At 43.6% G+C, this 17978-nt stretch overlaps 2 protein-coding genes across 5 annotated transcripts in view; one reads left to right on the top strand and one right to left on the bottom strand.

The window, feature by feature from the left end:
* LOC126556339 (integumentary mucin C.1-like) overlaps nt 1–17978 on the bottom strand; it is a 521191-nt gene that overhangs the window by 273504 nt on the left and 229709 nt on the right. The gene's annotated exons all lie outside the window — the stretch shown is intronic.
* Nucleotides 1–17978, top strand: part of LOC126568766 (nephrin-like) — an 80426-nt gene that overhangs the window by 54305 nt on the left and 8143 nt on the right. For both annotated transcript variants that reach the window (XM_050225375.1, XM_050225374.1), the window contains exons 5-12: nt 10082–10234; nt 14278–14451; nt 14644–14934; nt 15027–15194; nt 15292–15423; nt 16018–16154; nt 17502–17655; nt 17803–17940. In XM_050225375.1, coding sequence (XP_050081332.1) covers nt 10082–10234; nt 14278–14451; nt 14644–14934; nt 15027–15194; nt 15292–15423; nt 16018–16154; nt 17502–17655; nt 17803–17940 — 1347 coding nt within the window. The remainder of the gene's footprint in view (nt 1–10081; nt 10235–14277; nt 14452–14643; nt 14935–15026; nt 15195–15291; nt 15424–16017; nt 16155–17501; nt 17656–17802; nt 17941–17978) is intronic.

The raw sequence follows: 17978 nt of genomic DNA, 5'->3' as shown, positions 1-17978 counted from the left end.
ATACTGTCAGAATCGTTGGCTTGTTGAATGCCAACGATTCTGACAGCGATGGGTGGTTTTATTGCGATCGGACGATTAGTTTTGCACTAATGAGTGTATAATTTCGATACGAGATGTAAGTCATTTTGGTAAACATACACGTCTATTTTGATGGGCCGCAGTTTAGTGGAGAGGATTTGTATCGAGAAAAGGGTATTCCATTTCAGAATTAATGATTCAGTGATTATTAATCGTAAAGGTATGTTATTGCTTAACCAATTACATATATTCGAGCTGGTGTTGTTGTAGACAGATAGTAACTGAGAATTATTTCGACCGAGGTTGTTATCCACAGTTGGAGTATACATGGTTTCAAGCTGAGATGGATCATTTTCAGTCACCACCATGTACAGAATTGGTCGTTAATAAAAGTATATCAGCATGCTAAAATTCTCGTTAAGGTTTCTTAGTTTTTTAAAAGTTTATCCCGTCAGAACTTCTAAGCAGCAGTGCTAAGTTTTCGCAGTAATATTGACACATGTTTGTACGGTTTTGAACCAAAATTTGGGAGCCTTGCAGGAAGCATGTATGTATTGAAATATTAAAAATAAGTGTACCATAAAAAGGTTGGCTAGTGGTAGGTATTAGAAAGACCTACTAAGCCCACTATCAGTAATCACTCGCACTCTACTTGATCGTACCAAAAATCTTGTATCAATTTCATTTAACTTCGTTCATTATAATGTCTGCCTTGTGGCACAACAAACGTACTTAAATTCTTACTTAATATTAGGAACAAACATGGACTATGGTGATTTAGTAAGGGGCAAGTGATTTAAGAGAGGATCATATTATGGAACGGAAAACAGGAGGAGTAAGATGGAAATCAAACAGGTGAGATCAAGGAGTTGCAAGAGGACAAAGCACGAAGCAGAGACCAAATGCGACCAACTGGGGTACGATTAGGGAAGGGATGATTAAAGAAAGACGGATACAAAGGGTACGGGAACATAAAATGGATCAAGGGTAGTAGTGACGGAGCATTAATTTTTATTATTTTTTTTTTCGTTTATTTATAGAGGCTTTGAGTCTTAGAGGCTTAGAGACTACATTTGGCTCTCTACTGTATAAATATGTGGTAAAATTTAATACAAAACTATTGTATGTATTTCTTAAATATAACGGAAGCCACGGGTGGCTCGTGTGTCGTGTATCCATGGCAATCGGTGAGGATGTGGCGGACGGTGATCACAACCGTCCGGCACATCCTAGGAGGTAGGAGTTGTGTAAGGCGGGTATGACCTATACGAGGGCGGGAAAGAAGGACTCGTTGGATGTGACTGGATTCGGTATCTTCCCATGAAGCGGTGCTGTGTTTGATGGGACGGAGTTTGTTGCTTAGGTCCAGGTTGTGCCAGGCGATGTTCCATGTTGGGAGACTATGATGTTAGTAAAACGGATGGCATCTCAGCGGTGAAGGTTGTGGTATGCCTCTGTTGGATGAAGAGGACCCGGAATCCAGAAGAAAACGAATGTCGGGGATGCAGGTATGGAGTCAAGGAGCTGAATGTGGGGGTCTTTGGAGGTGCCATGTTCCAGGGCGGCCAGAACACTGGCACTGTCGTCGAAGATGACGTTCAGTCGGTCGGTCTGTAGTCCTTCGTCGGCGGCTAGTTCAATTGCTATTGCTTTGGCGGAGAAGATAGAAAAGTGGTTATGAAGTTCGATGGCGCAGTTGTCTGTGGTGGAGTAGATCCCAAAGCCAGCTGAGTCCAGTAGAACGGAGCCGTCTGTAAAAATGGATTGGATGATCGGTGATCGGAGTTATCATCGATTGGATGATCGGTTGCAACTGTTGGTTGGTGAGCATCTGTAGTTCTGCGTTTGCTCTGTTGATGATTGCAGTTGCGTCGAGTCCTTTCTCAAGGATCCGAGCTGCAGCTGCGACTGGTCGGTTGGTGATGATATGTTGCACAGGATGGAGGCCTGGTTAATCGGGCTGGTGACGAATGCACCATTGACATAGCGGATGGCTGTGTAGTAAACGGATGATACTCTTTTCTCGGAGCTTGCTTGCTCGCGTGAAACAATCTCGATGCCGTAGAGCAGTTTGGGTAGGAGCCAGACGGAGCATCAAACAACAGGGATGCAATAAAAAGGGCCTGGAAATGGAAGCGGCGAGTCTTAAGACTTTCGAGTCCAAGCAGTTGATACGTATATTGATAGTCAGGCAAAGTGATAGAGGGTCCACCAAGGACTCTGCGATCAGAAAATATGGTGAACAACATCTGCATCCGATCGGTGCGATCAATATGAACTCGAGCCGAGGGACACCAGATTACACAGCAAAGATCCAACCATCGAACATAAGAGGGCTTTCAAACACAAGGGACTGGAGAAATCACGGGCTGTATGTCTTATAGTACCAAATGTTTACCAGGCTCCGGAAACAATAGAGTCGATGAGGAGGCGTAAAAGTGAGACCACTGTCTAGCTATACACCTCAATCCTTAACCATTGAAACACGGTTGGTTTGAAACAGGACTTTTTCTAGTACACAGGGATAGGACAGAGGAGAACGTGAACGAATAAACGAGATGACTTGAGACTGAGGGTTAAGGAATTCATAGCACACCAAGAGGAACAACGGTCTAGGATACCTTGAAGAAACGCACAATCTTCAACCGACAAAAATGGATCAAAAGATTTTCAAATTATCGACGTAACATAGTAATCTGTCAGATAGATCAAGGCTTATATTACTTATGTTACTAAACTGCACTATGTACAAGTCATTAAAAACAATACTTGCCTCAATCATTTATTTGATGCTAAATTTGTGAAAAATAGATTCACCTTTTTTTTTTTTTTATTCATAAGGGACGGCCAGGCCGTAATGCTTACAATAAACTTAAAATTAGTATACTCCTTTCCTCTTTCCTGGGAGACATTTCCTTCTCCGAGCTATAGATTCACCTTTAACATCTACTAAACTAGAGGAACTTACAGACTGTTCAATTCCTAAAGCATCTTCCCTTATGAAGTTCCTTCTATGATTTAACTTACTTAAAATAAGCTATGAAGCAAACCGCCAAACGCATCTGAAGTGCAGCTCGTTGACCCTAGAAACGATAGTACATTTAAATTTACGTGTGAATGATTAACAAAGCTTAGAAAAAAAAGAACGATCCCCTCACATGTACGCCATACTAGAAGCGCGCCCACTTCACCACGACGAAGAAATGCATGACGCCCCGCAAATTGAATTCAGTTGCAGTAAAAGCTAATTGAAATCGATCAGCCAATGAGCTCGGCAAATGCTCAATTTCCATTCTAATCCTCCCGGTTGTGCAATGGCACTTTGATTCGATTCACCCGTGTAACCGAAAGAGGAACGCCGCGCATGCATGTATCGACGGAGCACATGGTACCGCTCTCCCCGCTCGGCATCCAAAGGGGTCATCCAAAAGGCACCAGCGCTTTTGGGTGGGGGGGGGCAGAATGTCGTGGCCTGTGTGCACTCAGCTTCACACACTCCCAGCGCTCCGGCAGGGTAAATTTGATTACCGACATTACCGGGCTCGGGGAATCGAATTAGTATCGAATTTCCTGGCCGTGTACACCGGTCGGACCGTTGCGCCCGTACCACCCGCTGGGAATCGTGGTACGGTCGGGTGTGTCTATTGACACGCGGATCGCTTACTCGCGGAAACTTACGCCCTACATTCGGTTTGCGCTATAAGCAAGATAAGCAAATGAAGCGTTAAACAAGAAAGTCAATAGTAGCATCCTGCGTTCTGGCTGTGTGCATCGATGTATTGGCCGGGTTTGCGTACAAGCCTGTAGTTCGGTTCAAAAAGGGACACTCGGAAAGGACGCCACAGACAGGGAAGTTTCCCGGGGAATAGCCGAAAGGCGATTGTAAACCATACACTTTACACTGTGAGACCTTTGCACAGCTCATGTTTCGCGTGTGTGTGCGTGTGGAGCACGGAGCAGGCAGGGTTTGATTTCATTGAAGAATTAATTTACGGTTGATTCCAGTGGCCCAGCTGTCAGTGTTGCACCATCTCGACCATCCTTTCACTGCAAAACGGGAAGGAAATGGGAGCTTTTTTGTTGCTGTTTTTGGTAGCGCTGGAACCTTTCCCAAAAGGCTGCTCTGTCGAGTAGTATTTTGAAGTGGCGAGGATCGCCGGAGCGCTGTTTTCTTCTTATGAATGAATCTGTCAAAACCGGTTTCTATTTGGTCAAGGATAGCGAAATCAAGCGGTCGGGTTTATGCAGCATGAATGGATGGGAAACATTAATGAACGGTCTGTTGTGTTGCTGCTTTCGTGTATGTTGCACAATTTTAAACCATTAAAAAAAAAACCTCACAAACACACGTCCGTGCAGCTTTTTTTTTGGGTGTGTGCTGCGAGTGACGGATTCGGGCTCGAGCGAGAGGAGCGAATTGAATGAAATTAATTGACTGCATTGATTATAAATCCCACGGTTTCAGGCAAACACAAAAGGGAGGAAGAAAAAGACAAAACATCATAGTGTGTCTGGGGCCCGTGTTTGCGAACCCGAGTTTCTGAATCGTTAACCCGCCCGGTGGCACTGGGAGCCATTCCGTCGATTGAGTCAAAAAATACAACTTTTCCCAAAAATTATACCGGTTGTGAAGCATAAATTAAAGACTGAGGGCGAGAGAAAAAGAGCTAGCAGTACAGTGAGATGGGACATAATTCATTCATTATCGAAACGTTGCTAAGCTTTCGGTGGACGTTGCTGGGGGCGACTGGTCAGCTGAAGCATTGATAAGACTGTTTTCTTGTGGTGTGTCTAATGCTTCGTCGAAAGAAGGCTAATATGCAAATATTAGCTTCAGTCACTAGAACTTGAACATCTCTAGCTAGTGATGAAAAATGAGATACATATAATTAAATGAGAATAGCAAGCGAAAAAGAGTTTAACATATTTTAGTTATTTATATCCTTCACTCGTGCCATGACACTCGCTCCAAGCAAAGGGTGTTCTCGTTTCAGCATTATGTCGCAACAACGGTTGCGGATTTCCATCATCTCTTTTGCATTTTGTTGTCCGCCTGGAGTCGGGTTTATCGTCAATTTTTCCCTCCTCCAAAAAGAAAAAAAAACCCCACCGCGTGTCAACTCACATTTCCAACCGTATCCATTTGCACACTGTGATAAATCTATAAATATTGGATCATCATCTGACAATATTGATGACAGTTTTCTGCACCAGAGCGTGCGCGCGCGCCTTCGTTCGTTGTTTCATTTATGCAAAACTTTCCTTTTGGCACTTTCCCTTTTTTTTTTTGAGGGAGAAGCTGAAGAAAGATGTCCAAGCATCCAAGCATCCTCCTGTGCTGTGAATCCGAGTTCGAATCTGGATGGAAAAATCGGGACGCCACAGAAAGAGAAAACTGTCAACAAAGAAAAGAAGGAACGCAAAGCAATAAAATGGCACCTCGCGTCAGTGAGGATCAGAAACTGTTCCTCGACGGACAGGCTGAAGCGACACTTTTCCAATTGAAGTTTCGGTTTGATTTCGAGCCTGTTGTTCTTGAGGAAAAGCTGCACTGGTGGTAGGTTTTTGATTTTGACGTTTCACCTAGCATCGAACCCTTCCCAATAAACGTCACCAGCCGATTGGATGCAAACGCAAGTGAAAGGACTCTTGGGAGGGCAACCAAATTGGAGAGGTGTATGAACACGAAACGAAAAAAAAAAAAGAAGGAAACTCTACCAAGAATCGGAAACGAGAAATGAATCCAAATCCATTTTTGTATCGCTTTCCTGCTTCAATTTATCATATATCGAACCAAACGGTTAGTTTAGTTTTTGCTCCTCGCTTTGGTTGGTTCCCAATTTTTGCTGTGAGTGCTGCGAAACGGAGTGACTTTTTTTTCCCCTGCCGGGTGTTTTGGTACGCTTCGGCATCAGTTTCATTCAGTTTCAGTTTTATCCAGAGCCAGAGTTTTCCGCTAGCAGCGTTTGCGTGAAGAGAAAGGGAAAAAAAACCATCTACAGAATTCAATTTTTTGCTGCTGGAAAACTCATTCGTTTGGTTGGATGGTTTGGGTTGGTGGGTGATGGAAGGATTCGTTCTGCACAACTTTGAACGTGGATTTGATTTTTTGCCTTTTTCCGGGCATTGCCATGGCCAGCATTTTGCGCTTTGCGGGACCAGACCGACCGAGGGGTGAAACCGGAAGGGGTTGTGTGCTTTTTACGACCGTGCATCTCATCTCTCGCTCCGGTGTATGACCTTTTTTGGAGAGCTTAGTGCTTTTTAGTGCTGCGTTTTCGTTGCCATTTTTAGAGTTTTGCCATCCCTCCCGCCCACAACAAATTCCACCCCCGCAACGTCGAGTGTTTGAGGTTGGTTTTCCATTTCCTTTTTGGGTGTTTTTGCTCCTTTTCTTACGTTGGTTAGATTTTTGTACTTTTGCTCCACTTCTAGCGCCGCTGCACTTGTGCGAGTTTGGCGTCAGATGAGATGTTTTAAGTTTAGCTCGTCCTTATTTAGCACTGGGCACGCTTAAAGTTCCCATTCCAAAACTCTTCAAGGTCACCGAAAAGTTCACCATCCACTTCCAGACAAGGCGAAGCATAAAGCATTTTGTTTTATTTCTGTAAAAAATAAAAAAAGAGCGAACCGAAAAGTGGAAGCATTAGGCGAAAAGGATCAACTGTGGCACTCGGTACGTAATGCTGCGGCTCGGCCGAAAGGAATCGAATAATTTTATTCTTCCCGATAAAAAAACCACCCCGAAAATGCAAATTGAATGCGAAGGAAAAGTGATCCCCGAAACTCGAAAGCTTTTAACCCCGTATCCAAGCAACCGACGCTGCACCGTGGTCGTCGACCCGAGCACTGCGACCGCAAGCACAGATTGCAGCATTTTCCAATCTATTCCGTGGATTATTTTTATAATATTTTTCCGTTTAATATTCATTCCGAAGCGCTTCGGCAAGTGCAAAAGTCGTATTCAAATGAACAGGTGAGCTCCCACCGCACGGGGAAAAAAAGGCTGATTCACTCTCCTCTTGTTTGGGGTTTTCTTTCGCGTTTTTCTTGGCTCTTGTGCGGTGCAAAGGAAGGGTGTGACTCTTTCTTTGTACCGTTCGCAAGAAAGATAGATGTTCGGGTGTGATCGAAAGAAGAAGCAGAGCTAGAAATGGGAATAGAATAGGTGTGGAATTTAACGGACTGTGTTTTTCCATTTTTTTTTTGACAAGAAAACTCGTTTGCGCTTTCCATCCATTCCTTCCAACGGTGTACATTCGCATACATTTATCTAGTTGCAATGCGTTAGTGTAGGTGAAAAAAGAGGAAAATTAAAGACCTCCTCTCTCTCTCTCCCTCACACACTTTGACACCGCTTATCACACCAAGAAAATGGAAATACTTTGCGAGGAAAATCCTCTAGCCAAGGATGGAAAGCAATTTTCAGATAATTGTGAAATCGTTATTCGCTTTGACATGGTTTTAGTCTCCTTTTTTTTGTACATGTGTGTGTGTGAGGAAAATCGGCTATTCTAGTGTTGGAAGCTTCATTTTATTCGTGTGCTTCATTTTGCTAAACGGATCAGGTTCGTCTGGTTGTCGCTGTGCAAGGGTATTGAGTAAAATGAGTTTAAAGTGAAAGAAAATATTGGATAGTGTTCCTGGATACGAGACCATTCGATTTAGCTTCCTTTCTTTGCTTTATCACGAACACATACACACACATACGTCCACATTCTTTGGACAGTTCTGTGAAGCATCGATCGTAATACCATCATTTGGATAAACCTGCAAAACAAAAAAGAAAGTCAGTGTGCGGAAGAGAAACCATGGAGGAAAAACGGATTTCCGAGAAGGATTTTTTTCCCGTTGCTGCTCCATTCCCACCCATCCAGATGTCGCATTTTGGGGTTTGGGGGGCCGAAAGCAAAAAAAAAAGGGATAAGATAAACCCCCGGCTCGGATGGGGGGGAGTCCTGAATGGATGAGAAATTTGTGGGAGGATCAACATGCTCCCGGGATAAAGGATTTTCCAATCGATTTCTAATGATTATTTAAGTACTGCTTTCTGTGGACGGCTGTGTCGTGCAGATACGCCATCCATCCTCTCGGGTGTGTGTGTGTCAGAACGTTGCATTCGCTTTTTTTCTTCTTTTTGTGGTCGGTGGGAAAAACAAATAGCGTGCAGCGTTATGCTGGAATGACCAATGGGTAGAAAGAAAAAAAGGACACACCAAATGCATCCATCTTATCAGTATCAGGAGTGAAGAGGGGAAATATTCGATATGTCTTGGGAATTTATCAATAACTGTTTAATGATAATTACTCACCATTTGGTTGCATTGCAAGAAAATATTTTTTTCCAGCGCCATTAGAGAAAAGAAAATAAAGATTTGCACCGCAAGGAAAGCTTATGACATCTGTTGACATAAATTGCAATAATAAATGCAAAAAGACAACGAATCTTCAAGTAATTTTTTTCTGACTTCAAAATTTGTCGCAGTTCATCGTCGAAATGGTGATTAAACACAGGAACAAGTTGTTATTACTGAAATTTTTAAAGACGTTAAGGACCTACTTTTTTTTTTTTTTGATGCCTCTGACAGGATCGTGACTAAGATATTGTGTGTTGATCCTGTGATATTGTTTGATTTGTTGGCATAATCTTACTACAAATCGATTACATAAAATGGATCAATCAAGTGAGTCCATCTTGCCGTACGATAATGCGTTCGTTTTTCAGCTTAGTAGCTTGAAGATCACTAAGGTTAGGTAATGACACTAGAACTACCGCGATTTCTACGCGTGCAACTCTTCCGCGACCAGTCAAAGTGATTGGTGGAAACAAAATAAATATTTTTTAGAGATATGATTAACATTTTCATGTTTTTTTAAGTCTGAATACATGTTTTAATGCACATTTGATTGATTTTTTCTTACACCAGCATTGAAAAACCATCAAATAGAATGAGTCAATGGTTGATCCTGTTGTTTTGCAGCTTTGAAGATTCAATTTATTTACAGCAAAATTATCAAAGCATCAGCCTTGCTACTTATACATTGTTGACCTTACTGCTTTATTTCATGTGTATTATATATGCTCTCATAGTTATATTGCAAGGAATACGACGGCCGGAATACTTTTTTGTGAAAATTTCGCATTGGAATACGTTGTTCATCGTTCCGCAAACCAACAGTCAAAATAACTGACTAAGATAGAATTGCCCATGACGTTACTTATCACAATATTAGAATACATTTTTAATATTTAAATTCTTAGAAATGAACATTTTTTTGATTGTGTAAAAGTCTTGCATAAACATCGGCAGAACAGTTTAACAATAAAAAAATTAATCCGCTTGAAAGATATAAAACCAGTCAAAATGACTGGTCGGGTAGTTCTAGTGTTAAGCCCCAGAACTATGGTAAGGCCTACACTCAATCAAATGAGGGCTCAGAGATACTATGAACTGCTTTCCGTTCTTCAAAGCTATGCCTTTACTGCAGGCCTGTAACGGGCCTGTATATTTTCCTTTAAAAAAATAGCTCATTCTTGAGCAACTAAGCTATTCTTCGATAAGTATCTCTGCCCTCGCAAAGAACCTCTGTCCTCTCTAGAAAGTTCTGCCCAAGGTAGCTTGGTAGCTCTCCACATTTCAAGAGCTCTTTGCTCTAGTGAACGCCACCGATAGGTCCTAACTCCATCCATAGCCTTATCATTAAGAGGTTTAGAGGCAGTTTCTACAGCTCATCTTTGAAAATGACTACAAGACACAACAATAATAGTAACTCTTTGCAATGGTGTTAAGACTTGATCCACTGCAATCGATTTAATGGTGAAATGTGGAATGTCTGCTTTTGTTTGGAATGAAGATTTAGTTCCAGTTTAACATTAGATTTTTTTTTGTATTTCAGCGAATTGTTATTCGATCTATAATTCGATCTATAATAATAAAAATTATATTATAAGGATACTAATGGGAATCTTACTACGCATTTGATTTAACAACTTCTAAGTAAAATTTATCAAACAAAATCTCATTAATACCGTTCGGTTTTATTTTCATTTTTTCACCTACAGCACCTCCATCATCGATCGAAATTCAGGGCTACAACCGCAACGCTAAGGTGGAAGTCCGGGAAGGTCAGGATCTCACGCTGACCTGCGTAGTGTCAAATGCAAAACCGGTCGCCCAGATCGTGTGGTACCGGGGCAAAACGGAGTACAAATCGGGTAAGCACTTGCGAAAAAATAAAATAAAAACCGTTCAGAATTCCAATTTCACATAGACTGGAACGATATCGGGCTAGTAGGCTTCTGTTTGTAGTGTGGTTCCCCCCTCCCCTCTCCCCCCTTCTGCTGGCGGGTTACAAAATGGGTCAACATCCCTTTTTTCTGGCCAAAACCGACCAAAGTGTTATCTGCCTGGTGGAATGGTTTCCGACGCTGAGTTTATCGAAAATATTATCTCAAATGACAACGACTATTTACTGCTAATGTATGGCCAAGTGTATGCGGAGTAGCGCCATCGCGGTTTCCAAGAGTGTGCGCCTCCACCCAGCCCTTGCTCGGTGGTTGAACAACAACATCTCAGGCAGGCCAAATATTTTCAACACTTCCTGCTGATGTTGCTCATGGCTCATGGCATTCAATCGTTATTGTGCCTTAGCTGGGCAAACTGCACATGCCTTTTCCGATCGAATGCTTTCCAGTTCGGGAAGCATTCTCGCTAAACAACTAGCTAGCCGTGCTGTGGTGTTTATTTTTTTGTGAATTGCTGTGGCACACCCAGAAAAGTTGCCCAGTTGCCCTGAAATAAATGGATTCAACTTTAACAGCTTCCAGAGATTATTTGGACGAAGGAAACGGTGCTCTAGACGCTTCCCTATCTATCGACACCCACAGTTACAACTGAGTCAAACGGTTGGTTGATCAGTGGTGTTATGGAAATTTTTTCACTCCTCCCACTGTCTCCCTAGCACGGTGCGGAGCGCACTGGACACATTCTTGCCCTGGGACACTGGAACATCCGGCAGTTGTGAGGTTTGCCAAATGGATGAACTGTGCAGCACACACACACACACACTTCATTCGAGAGATGTTGGACCCGGCGCTCGGGTCGCTTCGAAGTGATACGAATGATCAAAATCATCCTCGACAATCGACTGTGAGGGTTGGGGTTTTTTGGACCTGAACCTACCACCGGGAAAATGCGGTCAGCATCGCAATAAATAACGGTAATATATTCGGAGGAAATGGCACCAGGAAACATCGAGTCCACCGGCACCATCCACCGTGTGCCGAGTAAGATGTTCGTAAGCGGGGTTGCGGTCGATGAAGTTGGTAAATGTCACTAAATAAATTATACGGAGGCTTCCTTATTTTTCTGTTCCCCAATTCCTTTCTTTTTCTTCGTCGTCCTTCGGTAGTTTTGTGTGTGTGTGGTTTATTGTTGGCAGGTAGGGGAAGAAGGAAGCCGCTCGAACGCGGGATGAAAACACCTTAACAACGATTGTCTGACTGTGGCACACAGTCTTGACTTTGATGCCCGGGACTTACCAGGCTAGTATTTATTTGCTGAGTTGAAGAAAATCTATCAAGAATGTGAAAATTGTTTACCAACCGTATGTGTGCGTGTGTGCGGGGAACATCTTCCTGAACAGTCTTGACTGAATGTCTTGACACATCAGGCGCAAAACACTGGCCGGGTGATGAGTAGGATGCGAAACTACTGACCGAAACTGTCATTCGTTCGAGCATCCTTTCGTGTCTTTAGCAGCACTTGTTCTACCATTTCTGCGGAAACGTATCGTATCCCTCTTCAAAGGGACATTTTTCAAGGACCGTCCGCTGGTCCGGCCACTATCTGGCCCTTCTGGTCGCTATCTATCGTTCGCTATCGGCTTCCAACCACCGGTAACGTCACGGTTCGGACATAAGCTCTTCAGCTTTGCTTTAGCTGCGGGAATTTTTTACACCTTTTTTCCGAAACCTTTTACGTGTCGGTTGCATGGCTCAGTGGATTTTTGCTGTACACCGGGATACCGTGCAGGAGACGAAATGAGCAAACAAAATAAATTGAAGTCCCGCTCGGTACATTTTTCATCATTTTTTGACATTCGCAGTTCTCGCCGTGTGTCACGGGTGCTCTTTTCACGTATTTTTGTCCCTCGTTTTTGTCCCCCTTGAAGTCAATTCTGTAGGATCTTTTCACCCAAGAAAAAAAAAGGTCCAAATAGTAAAAGAAAAGCTTAAAAAACGAGGACCAACCGAGCACACCATTTTGTCCAGGCAGCATTAAAAGGATTTTCCTTTACTAAACTGCCATAAGCTTTTCTTAATCGTTTAAAGACAGCGAATGGCGGCTCCTTTTGGGGGAGGGTGTGCTCTTTTAAGGGGAATGATACGTGCGAAGGTTTTTCTTTTCTTTGTGGTGTAAAACTTTGGCCCTTTGGACACAAGGATAGAGAAACGAAAATGGAGTTTTGCTACTTACAACTAGTGTGATGAAGAATTTCCTGCAACAATCACGTAGTGTCCGATGAAGAGTAGAGCAAACATATGCCCCGCAGTAGAGAGCGTACTCGCACACATGTCATATGAATTGTTTGCTGAAAAGTCAATTCTAAGTTTGAAGAAAAATAGTCTCCATCGTGAAGCAAATGGTTGGCGCTAGAAAACGCCATGGAAAATCGAGGAAAACAAAGCAAATGTAATTCAAACCCAACGATCCTTGGTAGAAAAGAAGCGAGCCAGAGCTACGGCAGTGTGTAGAAAGTACTCGAGGTGACAATCTTATTCCACGGGTATGTGAGCAAACACCCATCCGCCACCTCTCGTCCACCCGCAGCCTTATCAACCGTTTGATAGATGACCACACTTAAAAGGGTTCAAGCGATTTCAATTTCTTTCGGGGCGAACGGCGCTGCGGAGGGAAATCTTTCAACACCATAAGGGCAGATCGGGCCCATCTATGTGTCTGTGTGTGTGGTTGTACTTTCTTGAGACAACTGGCATCCAGGCATGTTTGTGTTGATAGTTTCCCTCGGCGAATTCTCTTGGGAAGGAAGGATGATGCCTTTGGGCTGTTGGCTGAACCCGAAAAACCAACCACCACCGGCACCCTAAATGATCAAAAATGGTCACACATTTTCAATCTTTTGCTTCATGTCGAAATGCCCTTTCCCCATCAGTCGGAGTAGACATTATTTCGATGGTTTTTGGCTTCATTTTTTATTCTTCATTTCCACCCGTGCTGGTTCGAATGTATGGTGCTGACAAATTGCCGTCCTCCCATGCATCCTTCCCATCTGTTTTCTTTTGCGAAAGTCCTATTTTCATAAACAAATTTGTCACGGATTGTCCATCTAGAGGACTGGAAGTAGTGTACAATTGAGACGAAAACATCTCTCATCCATTTTCCACACGCTACGTGGATGGAAAGGGCTATTTTTCCCCCATAGTTCCCCCTCAACACCGCTCAGTTAGAGGTCCTTTTTTGGAGGGTGATGGCCACATGTGTTCGTTAGCCTGTACTTTTCGTTTTTGTTTTCGCTTCGTGACGCTTTCATTGGCGAATAGAAATTGCTAATGGAATTTGCTATGAAGCTTTAGTGTGCCATTTCCTTTTGGCGTGTGAAGCACATTAGAGGGATAGAGCGTTTGATTATGAATGACTATGCACAAAAAAAAATGGTTAAAAATAAACTAACAAACAGCAAAAGGTTTGTGTGCAATAAATCCCCAAAAAAGAGATACATTTTGATAATCCAATATAGATGAACTCACCAGAAAATTGAAGCTGAAAATTGCAATGCTCTTTTGTGCCAAGGCTAGACTGATTGCATGGCTGGCAAACAGAATAAATGGGCAACATTTTTCCATCTTTACATTAGGAGTCATTATTCTTGCTTCAAGTCCAAGTCCGAGTGAGTGACAGAGTGTATCTTTCGTCCTTCAGATTTAGTGTTTGCAGTCTTGGGACGCTATAAGTTGCTCACATTCCAACTAAAGTCTCGCTACAGAGGTGTAAAAGTTACATCTTTCGACTTTGATATATTAAATTATCTGCTCGTAATGAACCTCACCAAAGGGAAAATACCGAAGAAATCAACCTGAAGGCGATGTTCGCGTTCGTTTCGTTCGCCGGGTGTATCGGCATCATGGTGGTTCCCGAAAAGACGATGAACTTTGTTTTTTTTTGGGTTAAAAATGTTTCGCTTTTCTTCATTTTACCATCATCAAGTCTAGTCTACAGCGTTTGCTTCATCCCTCAGATACGATCGAGAACAAGGTGACGGAAACGGAGGGCAAACGGTACACGGTGTCTTCGCAGCTACGCATCAAGCCAACGTCCGAGGACGACTACATGGAGTACACCTGCCAGGCAAAGCACAAAGCTCTACAGCCGGATCGTCCCATGCAGACAAAGGTGCAGCTTTCGGTGCTGTGTAAGTATCGTCTGAAATTGTTTGCTTCGACCTAGAAAACGAATAAATGACACCCAGACAAGCAGGGCCCTTATAATCAGCTTCATTATCCGGTTACTTACGGTAGCCGTGGACCGAGGGTTGCATTTGCTCGCCAAGAAAATGCTGAACGCAAATAATGTATTCTTGTGCACTTTGCGTTCCGAAAACCAGATCCACCTGGAGAGCCACAGATTGAAGGCTTCACGGCGGGGGAGGTATTGCGACGGGGCCAAAATGTGGAGCTTATCTGTCGGAGTCGTGGTGGCAATCCACCGGCTCAGCTGATCTGGTACAAGAACGATGTACAGGTCCGGATGGCTTACCGGACGACGGATCGGCTGTCTGAGAACATCTACTCGTTCGTGGCTGAGGAAGGTGACAATAAGGCTCGGTTGCGGTGTGAGGCTAACAATATAATGATTTCGGCACCGCTGAAAACCGAAATCACACTCAGTGTTTTGTGTAAGTTTTTTTTTTAAAAACACTGGTTGACAAGTTTATTTAATCACGGTGCGAATTGAACGAACTTTGTGTTGTGTTTTTACCATCCACAGTCGCACCAACTCAGGTTACCATTTCGGGTGCATCGGAAGCACGCACAGGAGATGTCGTGTCGCTACAGTGCCAAACTGCCCCATCAAACCCACCGGCAGAGATTAAATGGAGTGTCGGTGGACATCACATGAAGAACACCACCTCCCGGACGATCGAGAATCCTGATGGTGAGTGTTACGATTCGAGGAAGCTTTCAATGAGATTAAAATTACATTTTAAAATATTCTATCTGTCTTTCTTCTTTTTTCTTTCGCTAATGCACAGGAGGATGGATCACAATCTCGAACATCTCGGTACCTGTGGAAGCCAACAAACGGTCTCTGGTAGTGATCTGCCACGGGCTTAACATGCAGCTGACAGAGAACGTTATCGCAACGCATACGGTGAACGTTTTGTGTAAGTATATGCCACCTTAGTTCCTTAGAAAACCTCGCATGTTATATCCCTTATTGTCCCCTTATTCTCCCTTTATGGTGCAATACTGGCATTTGATGGGTGGATTTTGCATGCATGTGATGTTTTATGCATCGCGGATGTCTTATTAGTTGATGAGATTACGGTTTTGCGTAATCAGTTGAATTAATCATGCTGATGCTATAAAAATAGGTGGTGTATTAAGTGCTGTAACTAGCTAAAAAACTGTAGCAAGTAATGATTTTCAAGAATTCAAGAATTATTTGACTCCTAAAAATCCTTGATCGGAATTGACTTTGTTTAAAACATGTCCTAGTTTTATTGTTAATTCAAAGGGATAAAAATATGTAAATGATCCAAAAAGCATACTAACGATAGGATCTGTGAAATGTAAATCAAAAACATTCATCAGAAATGAAGAATGAATAGTCAAGTGCTAACAAAAAACGAATTTAAGGGTGCGTTCTGATGAATGATTTCGGTTTTAAACCACTCTTTATGTTTAAGCAATAAATTTTCGTTAAAACAATATTAATTATGTCATGTTTTGTTTACCAAACTTTTCCCTTTCCCTAGTGCCACCCAACCAACCGGTCATTACGGGCTACACGGAGGGAACGATAATAGCGGCCGGTTCGGTGCAACGGCTCCAGTGTACCTCGACCGGTGGCAACCCACTGGCTACGCTGACCTGGTACAAAAACGATAAAAAGGTAAGTCAATGATTGGTTCACAAACATCACAAACATCACGACGATCCGGCCGTGGTGTCCTGATGTGTCCTGATGAGGAAGATTGTGGGAAAGCTGATAATATGTTACCACTTTTCCGAGCGCCGTTAAGGATCCGGTTTCTTTGCTTGACTGTGTGTGTGTGTGTTTTTTTTTTTTTGGGGCGTTGAAGTTATTTTTTATGCATGTGCATTTGTGTGCCTCCTTATATGGGCGGGTGATTGTGCGAGGTTAACATAGTTTACATCATTCATCACCGAAAGCCCGACAGTGTTTGTGTAGCTTACAGCAATCGCAACAGGCAGACTGGAAGCTGGAAGGTGCCTGTCGTGACATTCGGGCAGGTTGAACGATAGAAAACGTCCCCACGACTACACGACCGCACGGTACCACGTGTTGAGCTTCAGTGGCACAGCGGTGGCACTCCTAGGGGCCCGAGAAAATACCAATACACACACACACCCGCTCTCACACAGATCCACTGCGTTTGGGATAGGGCCAGGAGTCTCGGACCAGAAGCCCGCGTGGGAGATTTAATTAATTTCCGCAAACTTTGCCAGAGCGCGCCCAGAACGTCCAAGATGCACGGTTGATTGGGGGGCTTCCCCGGATAGGAGAAAAACGGGAGGATGTGCCCTCGTCAGTAAATATTTGCTCCAAAACCGGCCAACACCCAGCGACCAGTGATGGGCTCGGTGTGAATGAGAGCGGACCGTTTGTGTGTCCGTCGTCGGGTCGATGTTGTTGTTTTTGTTTGCGAAGCACCAGCTTCCGGACGCTGGAACGTTGGGACCCGGTAGATGCAGCGCGCGGGATACGGTTTGCAGATGCTTTCGGGTCTGTGTGTGTGTATATGTTCCATGTTTCGATTACCATCCGTCATTTCGAACCGGATCCCGAGCGGGGAAATGCGAACGGAGCGTTTGCACTTGCTGTGTGTCCTTCCGAATGCTTCGTCTCCAAGTTTGGAAAAGCTTTGTGCTGGAACGTCGAAGCTATGAAGCAGCACCGTAACATAGGTTGTGGTGATGGATCGTGGCAGTGCTTGTATCCATGCTCGGAGCAGTTGGAGACGGATTATTTGCGTAAATGGAACACACTGGAAAGTTGTTGAATTCAATTATCTGAACGAAAATGAGAACGAAACACGGCTACGTTCTGTGCGCTCGGGAAATTCGTAGCGTAAATATTATATTCTGAGAATAGAGTAAAGATAGTAATTATAGGCTATAAATAGTTGTGAACGTTTTGATGCCTATCAAGACGGATCAAATTGTTGAAGTAACAACATTCACTTTAATTTATTATTGTTCTCGTTCCGCTTGCTAGCTCAACTCACCCACCAAGGCAACGGATAAGTCGGTCTCATCGGAAATCTCGATCCTGATCAATGCGACGGATAATCAGGCCAAGTACCGTTGCGAAGCGCACAATTCTGCCACCGAAATTCCAATGTCAGCCAGCAGAACACTCGCCGTAAACTGTAAGTTTCTCCCGAATCAATGCGAGCTTTCCTTTGATCCTTCCCGCCGGTTCAAGCGATGTATTTAACTTTGGTGTTTCGGTTTTTCTCCTTCCAATCTGGTGCGGCTTTATCGGTACCGAACGATTCCTGGACTTTTGCCGGCAGTCCCGCCCGAGACGGTAAAAATCAAAATCATACCACCGGAGCTTAAGCCCGGTATCGAGGCAACGCTGATCTGTGACTCGAGCTCCAGTAATCCGCCCGCAACGATTTCGTGGTGGCGCGACGGCATCGCCGTAGACGGTAAGTGCAATATCCCTTTCGGTTCTGCTCGTTTTGCA

The sequence above is a fragment of the Anopheles maculipalpis genome, chromosome 2RL, assembly GCF_943734695.1.
Source record: "Anopheles maculipalpis chromosome 2RL, idAnoMacuDA_375_x, whole genome shotgun sequence".
Taxonomy (NCBI): Eukaryota; Metazoa; Arthropoda; class Insecta; order Diptera; family Culicidae; genus Anopheles; species Anopheles maculipalpis.
The sequence above is the reverse complement of the archived record's forward strand: the minus strand, read 5'-3'. Positions and strand labels throughout refer to the sequence as shown.